The 14863-nt window shown below is 40.9% G+C and overlaps 1 protein-coding gene across 1 annotated transcript in view; it reads right to left on the bottom strand.

The window, feature by feature from the left end:
• LOC100770451 (histone lysine acetyltransferase CREBBP) overlaps window positions 1-14863 on the bottom strand; it is a 127546-nt gene that overhangs the window by 57590 nt on the left and 55093 nt on the right. Inside the window, exon 3 of the mRNA XM_027424024.2 lies at window positions 10938-11114. Coding sequence (XP_027279825.1) covers window positions 10938-11114 — 177 coding nt within the window. The remainder of the gene's footprint in view (window positions 1-10937; window positions 11115-14863) is intronic.

Below are 14863 nucleotides of genomic sequence, written 5' to 3'. Positions count from 1 at the left end.
TTTCTAAAGGATGTGGTACGTCAACCATACTTCAGTGGGAGCATATGAGATCACTAAAAAATAAATAAGACACTAAGTTGAGGAGTTAGGGAGGGGGTGAATGGAAAGTTATGGGGAAAGTGTAAGAGTGAGTGTGTGTGTGTGTGTGTGTGTGTGTGTGTGTGTGTGTGTGTGTGTGTGTGTGTGTGTTATCAATATATACTGTTAACAAATTCACAAAGAATTAATAAAAATGCTTAAAAAGTCTATAAAGAAAAGTACTAGAAGATGAGTATTTAGTAATGCACAGGTGTAAAAGCCGCATTAGTCAGGAAACCTAAGGCAGTAAGCTCTACCCATCATCATTACTCTTCAGACAGGTGCCACCTGGTTCTGCTCAGACACTTGCTAAAGAGCACAGGCATTTCTATGGGTTAAAGTTCCAAAGGACCACTTTACTGGTTTACACTGATGCTTACCTAATATTCTGAAATTAATCTTCAAAATAAAGGTAAGACATTTAAGAAGAATAAACCTCCTGGCTAACTATCATGCCAGAGAGCACAGTGCCACAAAGACAAAGTGTGAGACCACACTTCATAGAAATTAACACTCATAGCCAGGAGGATATCTGAATTCCAGTCCAGTCTGGACTACCCCAAGAAGGAAAAGAGAAGAGAGAGAGGAAACAGAGAGAGGAGAGAGACAGAAAGAAGGAGAGGGGGAGGAGGGAGAGAGAGACTAGTTTTCACTAAAGAAACTGCAAACAAGGGGAAAGACTGGAAGGGTATATCATAATTTGCAAGTAACAACGAAGGGTATTACTTTTCTTCCTCTTCATCTTACAAGTTCCCAGTGACAGGATGAGTTCAAGGTGCAATAACCACTGGCTCATGTATTTATCCATTCTCAAAGCAGGAACTTACTCAGGGATCCCAGATGACAAGAAAAGCTGAGGTCAAGAGGCAAGCACTTTGGCTAGACTGTTAAGAGGCTATGTCACCGGTGGACCCCATCCTGAACCTCTTTGCTGTCTTCTTTCACAAGGTCAAATCTTGTATGCTAAGAAACTCCTAACAGGACAGCCAGAAAAATCAACTCAGGTAAAAAGTGACCATGTCCCTAAATATTAATTTTATTATTAATCAAAGAAATACAAATGAAAATAAAGATGACGTTGGGTATTGGTGGCGCATGCCTTTAATCCCAGCACTCGGGAGACAGAGGCAAGAGGATCTCTGAGTTCCAGTAAAGCATGGTCTACAAGAGCTAGTTCCAGGGCAGCGTCCAAAGCCACAGAGAAACCCTGTCTCAAAAAACCAAAAAGGAAGGAAGGAAGGAAGGAAGGAAGGAAGGAAGGAAGGAAGGAAGGAAGGAAGGAAGGAAGGAAGGAAGGAAGGAAAACATGGTGCTGGGGATCAGGTACACAGCCATTTCTGGAAGGCAATTTAATGGGCATTCATAAAAAGTCTTAAAATTAATGCAAAATAAGTATCAATTTTCATTTTATTTGTAGGTATGGGCACCACATACATGACAGTGTCTATATACATGACTTGCAGAGGCAGAGGCAAGAAGAGGACATCAGAGCCTCTTCTGAGAAGTGGTTGAAAAGCACTTCATGAAGGTACAGGGAACTGAACTCAGGTTCTCTGTAAGAGGAGCAACTGCTCTTAACTACTGAGATGTCTCTCCAGCCCCTAAATATACACCTTTTTAAAACAAGAATTAACTCATATGAAATTGGTAAATATGCAAGAAGATAGTTAAGAGCACTGGTTTGCAGATTCTAAGCTACTGAGAAACATCAACAAAACTCACTGACGCAGATGCATCATGACATGGCCCATTCACGCACCATGGATGTCATTAAATGTGACCATATGCTCTCACATGTTTTGGCAGGTAGTACTCAGTTTTGACAGTTTTTGCTTACTTGTCTTTTCTGCAACCTGGAGGAATGAGCCAACATTGTGGCAACATTACAAGAAACTATTTACCTGAGTATGGATGCTGATAACAATTGACAGCAGGAAGCTATTTCGGAACATTCAATGACCAAAAAATTAATTCAAAATCAAATGGTAACAACCCTGTAGTCTGTCTGGCAGTGCTCACTTTGTCACATCACATGACTCCACTGTAGTAACTTCAGCTCTGAACACAAAAGCACTTTGCACTGCAAAGGCCATCATACCAACTCAACACCAAAAGTACCTGAACACCTGAGGCTCAAGACTGCATGATTTTACTGTACATACTAACTTTTGTTCTTTAATTACAGAACGGTTGATTATTTTCCTTCTGTCATTCCTCAGTAGTAATGTTCTAGAATGTATTTTATTTAAGTGTATGGGTGTTGTGCTTGGATGTCTGTCTGTGTACCACTTGTGAAGAGTAGCAAGCAGTGTTTTTTACTTCTGAGATGTCTCTCTAGTTTCAATGCATCAGAATGTTTAAAAATTGAGTTTCTGGGCAGGGCGTTGGTGGTGCACGCCTTTAATCCCAGCACTCAGGAGGCAGAGGCAGGTAGATCCCTGTGAGTTCGAGGCCAGCCTAGTCTCCAGAGCGAGTGCCAGGATAGGCTCCCAAGCTACACAGAGAAACCCTGTCTCAAAAAACCAAAAAGAGAGAGAGAGAGTTTCTGACTTCCGTTCCAATTTAAAAAATTCTCAAATTAAATATTGGTGGCTCACACCTTTAATCTCAGCACTTGGGAGGAAGAGGCAGGTAGATCTCTATGAGTTCAAGACCAGCCTGGTCTATAAAGTAAGTTCCAGGACAGTCTCTAGTGCCACAGACAAACCCTGTTTTGAGAGAAAAAAAAGTTTTAATTTTAAGTAAAAATAAACAAGCATTTCTATTTCATTTATATGTAAATTAACCTCCATTTTCATAAATGGTAAGACTATGTATGTATACCACAAAATGGTCGAAAGGTAAGTTTATAATCTTATGTCATCAGAAAATGCTTTGTACACCTATTTTATACACCTAAATTTCCAGGGTCACATGAACATTTCTTGAATGAAATAGGGGTTTTGAATGGAGAGGTGGCTCAAAGGATAAGAGCACTGGCTGCTCTTCCAGAGGTTCTGAGTTCAATTCCCAGCAACTACATGGTGGCTCACAACCATCTGTAATGAGACCTAATGCCTTCTTCTGATGTGCAGGCACACATATAGACAGAACACTGTATACATAATAAGCAAATAAATCTTAAAACAAAACAAGCTAGTTTTCTCCCTCTACATACCCACAGACCCAAGCAGATACATGCAGTTAGCTCTGATTCTCAGGTGGCTCTTGAGATCTAGCCACCCCCAAACTCCACATGCCCTTGCTTCTTGAACATTCCACCAACCACCTGGTAACACAATACTCTGTAACTTCACTTAGAATCAGAAAATTACTTTAAAGTAATTTAAACTTTACTGGGGGAACAAGGGGAAAACACTACAACACTGCTTTCTCCTACTCCCTCCAGGATCCTGTAACCACTGATAATGCAAAGGTGAGGATTGAAACAAAGTGCTCATCAAATATACACAACAATCAAGGCCCAGCGTTGTGGAACATGCCTTCTTCAGTAGTAAGAAGACTAAGGCAGGAGTTCCAGGCCAGCCTGTCAAAACAAAACCACCACAGCTATTACCTAGAAGAAGGGAAAAATCCCTTACAGACAATAAATGACACGTGGTAAGAAGGGAACATGTCTATGCACATCTCCTATAGTCTCTACAGAAAGATATCCAATCTTTGACACTGTAACATGATCTTGCCATCTACAAACTTGTTGGACTACATTCAAGCCTATCCTGGGATACACGTGGCCCACAGACTGCAGGGTGGACCTGATTATGCAAATCACCGCCATATTACTTAAACCAGAAACAATGAAAATGCTAAGTAAATAATCCTAGTTATATCATATTGTTTCCAGAAAAAAATTACGAGAAATTTTGTACGTGGTACATACAGGCACAATTATAAGGTCTTTATTTTCCATGCAAGAGGCGCTGGATCCACACAGATGCAGGTCAACTGTACTCACAAAGTAAATGCTGGCCTCAATTCAGTCCTTGTCTGCTAAGCCAGTTCCTTCCAATGCCCAATCATCAGAACCATACTCAAGAGAAAGAAAACAAACATGGCAAACAAAAGCTGGGGGAAGTAAGGCAAGTCCATTCCACAGAGCACATCTGGCCACCAGGCTAACATTTTAGTGGACAATGGTGCTTTATTTTAGGTCAGCTCTATTAAAGGGGCACATATATAACTGCAGACTCTTATATAAAAGAAAGAACTACATGGTCATCTATTTGAGAAGTATCTGAATTACATTAGAGGGGCTTAGGTATCATAATCAGGGAAATAAAGCAAGAAACACGCTGAAGCTTCACAGTGACCACAAAAACAGATATCTTGTCTTTTTTCCTGGAGGATTCAGAATCTGGTAAATCAGGCAAGGCTCAAGATGGCCCATCACTGACATGCACACTGAGTACTACTTACTGAAGCCCAAGACATAGTCCAAGAAAGTCTAGCATACATGTTTAAGCACTCCGATGCTACCAGCAAAATCTTTGTAACCACTAGGATAAGCTAGGAAGCAGAGCTACAATTCTCTTCTGTCTGAAAAATCCTCTGGCCAGCCACATTTCCCTCTCACTTAAAGACAGATGTCCATCAGAAACTGTCCTGGCCATGACTAAACTACCTCGAAATTCTAACACATAATCAAATTTTAACACTACACTCGTGAGTAATTTTAAATGAGCTAAGCAGCATACCTGATGAATCTGCTACTTTACATCCTTAAGAATGCTGAAATCTCTATAGTGTTGTTTTAAATTTTTCTTACTTAAAAAAATTACATATAGGAACTTCCTATCAGAAACTAACCTTGCAAGGACCTTCTGGGCCATTAGATGCAGCTCCTCTATTTCTTAAACATGTTCTGCCTAAGACAAGTCCCACCTCAAAGACTGTTATATGAAAATGGCTGCAAGCCCAATCTAAAGCTTGGGGAAAATGTCACTAGGAATCACATGCTTTTCTTGAAAATGGAGAGCAACACCCTGCTCCTTTGCGCATCTCAATCCTCAAGAGAAGGCCCCCAAATACCTCAAAACCAAAATACAGATTGGCAACATATAGTCTTTACTCCTGAAAAGAAAATTTCCCTTCTTTTATCAATAAATTATAAATAATTTAAAAATCTTTAGACCCATATAAAATGTCCTAGATTATACAGTAAATGTTTAATAATTACTTCAGTCTTATTAGTTTATGAAAATGTACAACAGTATTCATACAATCTGTAATTAAATTTAATGTAATTAAATCTAATACACATGCTGATTTCAAACATATCTTTCTGCAGAGAAATGCACAAAAAAATTCCTTCTGAAAATGAAAAGTCGTTAAGACCTGTCAAAAATCTACATAAAGAGATTATACATTATAAATAAAAAAGACTGGAGAGATGGCTCATAAGGTAAGAGTACTGGCTGCTGAAAGTTCAGGCATTATGCTGGCCTGCCCCTGTTACCTGGTGGAATCCACTCAGGCAATACCCTGGTCAACCCAAGGTTCCATGGGAAAGAAGTCTGCACGCAGGTGCAGAGGACCCCTTTAAAAGATAAGTCCCTGCCCCTTTACGATCTCTGTTTCTCTGTTCCTCTGTCTCTCTGTTCCTCTGTGCTCTCCTGTTTCTCTGTGCTCTCTGTTTCTCTGTGCTCTCTGTTTCTCTGTGCTCTCTGTTTCTCTGTGCTCTCTGTTTCTCTGTGCTCTCTGTTTCTCTGTGCTCTCTGTTCCCGTTCTCTGTCCCGCTCTCTATGCTACTCTGTCCCCCACCTATGCTCTCGCTCTGTCTCTCTATGGCGACCGGCTGTGGCTGTCAGCCATTTACCCTGTTCCTCCTCTTAGTCTCCCCATTCTGCTGGGCCTTATAATAAACTTATATAGTCTTAAGTCTCATGTCTCAGCAATTTCTCTTTTCTTCTTTTTAAACAAAACAATAACAGCTGCTCTTCCAGAACACCCAGGGTCAATTCCCAGCACCCACATGGCAGCTCACACTATCTGTAACTACAGTTCCAAGGACCCAAAACCCTTCTACAGGCAAAACAAACACCAATGCACATAAAAGCAAAACAACAGCAACAAAAAAAGTAAGTGTTGGTGGATCATGCCTTTAATCCCAGCACTCAGGAAGCCGGTGGATCCCTGTGAGTTAGAGGCCAGTCTGGTCTACAGGGCAAGTTCCAGGACAACTTCCAAAGCAATATAAAGAAACCCTGTCTTGGGGGGGTGGGGGGGGGGTGGGAGAGAAGACCAGAGGCAGAGCTACAATGAGATATACCTGAAAATTTAAGAACATGCTTATTTACTCTTAGCTATATCCTCAAGAATGAACTCTACTTACATTTTTACTAGGGTCTCTAGTCTCTAACACTTTGGAGCTCCTAGCACCAAAGCACTGGGGAGTCATGGAGAGGTGATTCCAAGGTCTCCAAACATATTTCCATTAGTAGAGGATGAACCTTCTCAGGTTGGCTTTCATGTTCTGATGTTCTTTGGCCCTTCTCTTAAAAGTTTGCTGATAAGGGCTGGAGAGATGGCTCAAGTGGTTAAGAGCACTGGCTGTTCTTCTAGAGGTCCTGAGTTCAATTCCCAACACCCACATGGCAGCTCACAGCCACCTTGAGTGAGTCTGGTGCCCTCTGCTGGCCTATAGAGCACATGCAGAATAAGACTGTATACATAATAAAATCTTAAAAAAAAAAGTTTGCTGACACAAAATCCATGGTCCACATATCCCTTCTTAAGAGATGAATTACTCCCCTACCTTTTCCTTTGCCATCTCTCTTCTCTTCTTGTCCCTAGCTTGGGATCTATCTTCCTGGGTGGCATCATAAAGCTGCCACTACACAGTATCATGTGTGAGCTGGTGACTCCAAGATGGTCAGCAGCTGCCCTATTTATTCACAAAACCCGCCACTTTCCTACCATCCAGTCATTTATACCTTTCCTTTTACAGCTCCGTAAAGGATTTTCTACCAGGACAACTTCTTAGGAGATAATCTACCCAAATGACAACCCTGTCTTGTTTCCTAATCCACTGTGACTAAACACATCCAGGACACTAGCTCCTTTAGCCTCCACCAAGTAGGCTTGAATGACTTAAAAACTGTAGCTCATTTCCCTGCAAAGTGACAGCCCTTCTATTCTGTACCCTCACCCCATCTTTTTAAAAATATATTTTTAAGTATCTGGGTGTTTTGCCTGAATATATGTGTACCACTTCCATGCCATGTGTTTGTCCATGGAGAACAGAAGAGGGCATCAAATCTCATGGAACTGGAGTTACTGATGGTTCTGAAGTACTATAATGGTGCTGGGAATTAAAACCCAGTACTGAGGAAGAGGAGCTAATGCTCTTAACTGCTGAGCCACTGTTCAAAAGCACTGGCTTTCCACCATTCCTACAAATTTCCACCTTTTTATCATGGGGAGGGGGGGACCTAGAGGTGGAATAACCCTTCACAGAGGTTGCCTTAGACCACTAGAAAAAAATGGATATTTAAATTATGATTCATAACTATCAAATTTACAGTTATGAAGTGCCAACAAAAATAGTTTTATGGTTGGGGGAGTCACTACAACATGAGGAACTACAGTTCAAGAGTTACAGTATTAGGAAGGTTGAGAGCCACTGAACTAGGGTCTCCTTGCCTTTGGGTCTTCTCTGATGCTTCCACCTAAGAAGGTCTTTTCGTCAATCTTAAATACTGCAAGGAGCACAAGCCGTTGGGGTTTTCTAATTGTTTTCCACTGAAGAGCAAGCTCGACTTTCCTCACAAGTCTCCTCTAGGTATCCTCTCATACCTGGCCCATAGCAGAGCCCAGCAAACATAAGAGTCAAACAAAAGACTGCATATCTTTCCATTCTCAACACCAGACAGAAATGCTGAAGCCATGTAGGAAGAAGAGAAAAGAGCCCCTTGGCCTATAGCTATGAAGCTTCAGTTGTCCCATGAAGAACTTAACCTGTGTAATTTGCCTTCAGTTTCCCTAACCCCAACTGTTTGGAACCAAAGATTATTGACTCCTAAAAATTATTTCATGTGCTGGTTAGTTTTTTTGTCAGCTTGACACAGCTCAGGTCATTTTGACAAAAGGGAACCTCAATTAAGAAAATGCCTCTGTAAGAGTGGCCTGTGGGCAAGTCTATGGTCATTTTCTTAATTAGTGACTGATGTGGGAGGGCCCAGCCCAATGTGGGTGATGCCACCCTTAGGCAAGTGGACCGTAGACCTGAGTTGTATTTTTAAAAGGCACACTGAGCAATCCATGGGGAACAAGACGCATTATTCTTTCATGGATTTGCTTCTGTTCCCGACTCCAGGTTCCTGCCTTAAGTTCTTGCCTAGGCTTCTCTCAATAATGGCTTTTGGTCCTTTACCACAGAAATATGAAAACCAAACTAAAACAACTCTCAAAGTATAATTCACCCCATCCCCAGTTCCCCCAAAAAAGAAGGTACATATTTTTCTTTTCTAATGAAACAGATCTAGTTTTTTTATATCGATGTTTCCTTGCCATGTGAAAATTCATGCATTTTAAGACACCAGATATAATGAAGAAAATTCAAGAAAGATCACAAAACACAGTCAAGGAACTGCAAACAAACTATGTAAGCACAGGCTAGTGAGGCCATTCCCAGGGAACTCAGGGCTGTTAAACATCTCAATATAATTAAAAACTCAAAAAAAAAAAAAAAAAAAAAAAAAAAAGGAAACTACATGGCCATGAACAAGTCAGGTTCCCTCAGAACCTCTATTTCCTTTCCATCAAATGGGAACTGTTAATGATACCTCTCAAGAAACCACTGCAGGAATGAGTTCATTTTCACACTGAAAAAGATGCCATGTAGCCTGTGCCTTGACCTCTTTACTAGTCCCACCTCCAATGTTCCACTGAAGGCTGTTCCCAGATGCTCAATGACACATGGCCTGACATGGCCTGGTCCACCATGTGCCTCCAAAAAAACAGTACAGGCCAAGGACCCAATTTACTTTCCAAAGGACATCTATGAATCTTTCTCAAAAGTTCACATGTGCCTTTATAGGAAAGGTGCCCTGACTACAGCTTTTATAAACAAAAATGCTTCCTTAGTTTACTGTGATTTTTGAGGGGGGTCAAGGGAACAGTGTTGACCGAATTCCTCTAAGATTCTAGAAAATAAATGAATGAGACAAGACATACAGCTACGACTCCTCTTGACCATTCTTCAAAGCAGGAGTTTCCAACATGGACAGAGGTACCCTAAGGAACACATTTTGTCAGTGCTTGGAGATATTGGATTGTAACATCCAGGACAAAGGAAGGGCCATGGGTAGTGGCCAGGGTTACTGCCAAACATGACCATATTACCAAGGTTCTAGGTGGTCCTGTAGTAGAACACTGGTCACTGCAGAGGCTGAAAGGAGCCCTGCTGCAGTCCTGCAGGGGAAGGTAAGGTCGTTTGCCCAGCCCTTCTGTGAAACCCTTGACCACTATAGCAAGTTTAGGTCTCCAAAGTAGCAGCCAAAGCTGGCAGAGGAACCTGTAGCACCAGGTTCTGTCACTCTGTAGTAGTGAAGCCAGAGAAAAATTGAAAGAGGAAAGATAGGAAGCCATTGGGTAAAGGATTCCCTGTGTATAAAACAGAACACCATGGAAAAAGCAAATGTTCTCACGGAGGAAGCCTAAATGTGTGCCTGGTTACCAAACAGGCACAGGCAATGACAGCTGGGCCTGGACTTTATGCCACTGTCTTCTCAGGGAGGACTAAGAACAAACCACCAGAGAGGCCAGGCAGTATGGGTGTGGGTCCCAGAACCCAGAGGCTAATAACATTGCTCCCATAACCCTGGACATAACACTGGCGACCAAAAGCTACTGAAAGGAAAGTAGGAGAGCTAAGGGGATTGTCATAGAACAAAGAACAGAAAGTGATCAGTGGTTTTGAAAACAGGCAGGTCTACTGAAAAAAAAAAAAAAAAGTGTTAGCACAATGTTAACAGTGATCACCTCTTAACACTTTCTGAATCTACACTAAATGAAGAAAAGGCCTCAACACTTGGTTCCCAAGAGCCTCAGAACATGGCACACTGTAAATACTGTAATTCTCTTAGTTCTGAGAAATACTAAGGTTAGAGAAGATCTGACACGGAGAGAAAGATAAACACTCAGGAATTCCTTGTACTTATATTTCAAAATTAGTTTTTCAAGGCCAAAAGCCAACTTTCTAAAAAAAAAAAAAAAAAAAAGACATGGTTAGTTTTTTTTTTTTTTTTGCTGAGATTTGTCAAATCATTACTGTAGAAGTATATGGAAATATGGAAGGTTCGCTGTCACCAACAAACACAAGGAAGAAGAGAAGTGATTGCTGAAGGGTGACCAGTCACCACCTGCACACTATGCCTTCAGCAGCTGAGATGTACCACTGGGGACCAGAGGCACTAGCCACAGACAATTCCTGTTGTAACTAGGAACTCTTAGTGAGAAGCAAGAGGCAAATTCATCTATCAAGTCAGACCTAACACCTGCTTCATAATTCTTGTAATACAAATGTCTTTTGTTTGACTGTAACACAAATCAAGCTTCTAAGGCAGCTTCGACCCATTAATAAACAGCAAGGTAAGCCAGTCTTAATGATACTCAGAATTTTGTAAAGGTAAAATAGTTCACATACATGATTCCATCAACAAAGGAAATCTGGGAAGAGCTGCTCAATCAACCTTCCCTATCCCTCTTGTTGCTAGCTCATCAAAGAAAATGTAAAACTCATTGTGCTTTTTGGCTATGTGGGTTACATTCCTATCACCAATGGCACACTCTCAGCACCATAAAAGTCATATACAATCATCCACCAAGACCCGAAGCAAAGAAAACCAAGGGCAACTTACCATATTTGGCACACTGGTGACTGATGTATTCTTGATATCTGTAGGAAAAGCAGGCAAACTATTGACCATGCTCTGTTTGCTGGATAACTGGGGATTCACTCCAGTGGCTCCCATCTGCTGCCCTCCAGTTTGACTAAAGGGTTGTCCAAATGGACTTGTGTTACCAGTCATTCCCATCTGAAACAAAAAACAGGAACAATCAGCTGTCATGACACAATCATACCAAAAAACAAAACAAAACAAAACAAAGCAATCAGACTTCAGAAATGCTTGCCTGACCCATTGATGCCAAGGTATTATCTCCTATGACCCCTTCCTCCAGTTATAAATAAAAGCCTCATTATCAGAGTTCATTGGTAGAATTGTAAAAAGTTTCATTTAAAAAGTTAATGTGCCAGGCAGGAGTGGTGCATGCCTTTAATCCTAGCACTTGGGAGGCAGAGGCAGGTGGATCAATGAGTTCTAGACCAGCCTGGTCTACAAGAGCTAGTTCCAGGACAGCCTCCAAAGCCACAGAGAAACCGTCTTGGGGGAGGGGAAAAAAAAGTTAACAATACAGACAGAAAGCTAACAAAGTGACTTAAATAATTCTGGGGTGTCCTAATTACCAGCCCAGAAGAGACCATCACCACTGGGCAAGACCCTGTCCAGCACAAGCCAGTCTTAGACAGCAAAGGCCCTGACTTGATGACTCTGGGGGCTTCTTCAGCTAATCTTTAAATTGGTCACTAAGTGCTTTGTTTCTCTCAGGATCTTCATCAGATTTTAACCAAGTTTCAACTAGCTCAAAATGCCGAGTAAGAACACAATGGAAAAAATATGTGGGCTCTGCATACATAAAAATGATCAGGAAAGGAAGGTGAAGGTTGAGGGAGGGAGTGACTGAATGCAAATTCACAACAGCAGAGACTGTATCAACTATTATTACACACGCTGTATATTTTCCCCAATAGAGTTGGCTTTTTTTTTCTCCTTTTAGAACTAAGGTGAAATAATACCAACAATCAGGTAGATTAAGACAAAGTCAGGAAGTGGGAACTCCCACCTCTGCCTCCATGGGCCAGCCACACACAGTGCTGGGCCAGTTTCCTCATGTCCAATTAGCTCAAACCTCCTTGAGTATACGTGGGAGTCCCCAAAATAGTGCCCAAATAAGTACCCAGTCCCCTTGAGGATGAATAAAGAAACAGGGTGCTCAAGTTACCCATCTCTTTTTCACAGAGCTAGAATATTGCTTGCTCTATATGTCTGGCATCACATTCTGCTTGATATTTAGACTGGGAAGAACAGGGAGACAAAGTTCCATTCAAGAAATCACAACTAAGCTAGCTGGGGATATAGCTCAGTGGAAATTAGTTTCACTAAATGTTCTAGGCCATAGGTTTCATCCCTAGGAACACACACTGGTTAAGTTCTATCTAAGAAATCACTACCAGCCTCAGCTGGTAACTACCATGCCACTAAGCTCACTCTATATATTCTTCCATGGACTTCAATCTTTTTGCTTCCAGGGTCACTAGATCACTTAATTTCTTTTAGCTCTAAAAGTCTAGATTGCAAACAAATCCACATGCAACACAATTAACTCCAACTGATGTCAATAATGCCTATCTACCAAAGGGGCAGGGAAGGGGAGCTTGCTATGTGCACCTGAGCTTTCTTATCTTTCTGAAAGTGAACCCATTCTAGCTGCAACCTTTGTACCAGGTATTTAGTGTGAGAGTAACCTGAACCACAAATCCTCTACTAAACCCAGGAATGAGGCTCAACCCTGAGTTCAGGAGAAGTTAAGGCAGTAGCTACAGGAGTATAAAGGGCATTCCTGATCCTAACAAGACTCCTTCTATGTCATCTGAACTCAGAAAAACAAACAGAATTATATTCTCAGAAAGCAACACACTAAGTGAATTCAAGTAGCAACTACTATTCTGATTTTTTTTTTTTTTTCCGTAACTCAGGACATTATAAGCTTGGTGGAAAAGTGCTTTAGCAGCTGGACCATCTCACTGGCCCTGAAACAATGGTCTTAAAGGCCTTGAATTTGAAAAGCAGTACAAAAACTCACAGAAGTAAAACCAAACATTTCTGGGCACATGCTTTCTTTCACTCACCCACAATAAATCCACCCTTACTGTTCACCAGTATCTGCTATGAGCCAAGCCCAGTTGAGAATGTGTAGAGAGATTTTTCCTACTCTCCAAGGGACTTGGATCCTTATATACTTGAACTTGACAATCATAAAAAAAAATTAACACTGGCTGGACGCTTCCAACTTAATTAGAATACAGCACCAAGAACCAAAGTAGATAGCATGTATGGGAAAGGGCCATCATATGCCCCTGTACTGAAGAAAGAGACCACAAGTATACAATAATAAACCTCCCCAAGGGCTCTATATGATTCTGAAAATATGTGACCTATTCCTCAAAAAAAAAAAAAAATTCTGTTTCTGAAACTGTAAACATTCCTGATACCATTCTAAAAATCACCTTGCTAAGGCAAAAATCAGGTGTGTATATCTGGTCAGATAGGTTAGTGTTTGCCTGATTAGATTCTGGCACTTTCTAACTGGCTGATTTTAATGGGTAATACTGTGTTTTGAAACATGCTCATGAGTGTCTTTAGTGTCTTCAATCTCTACTCCAATTACTTCCACCCCTTTCTTCAATTTTAAATTACTAAGATATAATCTTGCTGTGTTTATTGCCTAGGCTGGCTTCAAACTCATGATCTTCCCATCGCAGCCTTGTGTATACCAACACACTCGGTTTTTCTCAGGAAATTTCTTTATATCTTTTCTCCTTGGCAAGCTGACCATTTCAGCATGGCTTTAATTCCCAAAGGGTAAGAATCATAGGCAAAGTCTAAGGTCACAGACAGCATATTGCAGGCATCCAGTTCAAAGGAACCCACTACACATTTTGAAAGTTAAGGGCAAAAGTCCCATCCTAAGCCTGTAACAAAAAGAAATGCAGACTCCAGAAGTCCAAACTTGAGTATCAGGCACCATGCCCATTTGTGGCACCAACCCATTCTTACAGCTAAAGAAGCAGACAGAAGTCTCCAAGGGGCCACCACAAATCATCCCATCTTAAAAGGAGTGACAGATTAGGAGAAAATCAAAGGCCTCAGCTGAAGATTTAGGAAAAAGCCATTTTACTTTTAGAGTGACTAGATTTCTGGATTCCCAATTCTGTTATCTACTCTTCATTGATCAAATCAAATTATCTATAGCCCCCAAGTCTCCAGTGCTTACAATCAAGCAACAAAATTGAGATGTTTAAATCCAATAGGTAATCAAATCTACTTAGTACTTTAAATTCCTGATAAAAAGGCTTATGCCACTAACCAACCCTAACTCTTGAGGCACAACCCAAAGCAAAAAAAAAAAAAAAAAAAAAAAAGTGTCAGTGATGATGACATTTATCTGGAACAAAATATTAACAGAAGAATGTTGGTACTCTCATTTACCAGTACCCATATGGTAATATGCTTTTACTCTATCTCTCCAAGTAATGCCCTTGAAGTACTTAATTCATTTCAATCTCAAACCAGAAAAGTTAAGTACAGTAGGAATCAAAATCAGTAACAAAAACTCTCCTAAAGTGAAATCTATTAATGCTTCACATCTCTATCCACTTGCCATGAAAAAGCACTGTGGTCATGTATGCCAGTTGGCCATTCAAGAATCTGCTTATCTGGTAATGTCTTTCTTTACTAGGAGAATAAAACTATGTAAACTGCAGCACCTGTGAGTGAAAAATGAGCACAACAGATAAGGCAAGAAATTCAAGTGCTAGACCTAAGCCTGCATAGCCAACGTAGGATACCCAATGAGAGAAGGGACTGTAGGCCAAGGAGAATAACCTTGCAAGTTTTGCTCACTGACACAAGAGCAGTTCTGGCAAACTGCCAATAATCCAGCC

The sequence above is a fragment of the Cricetulus griseus genome, chromosome 7, assembly GCF_003668045.3.
Source record: "Cricetulus griseus strain 17A/GY chromosome 7, alternate assembly CriGri-PICRH-1.0, whole genome shotgun sequence".
Taxonomy (NCBI): Eukaryota; Metazoa; Chordata; class Mammalia; order Rodentia; family Cricetidae; genus Cricetulus; species Cricetulus griseus.
This window is presented reverse-complemented; position numbering and strand designations above follow the sequence as displayed.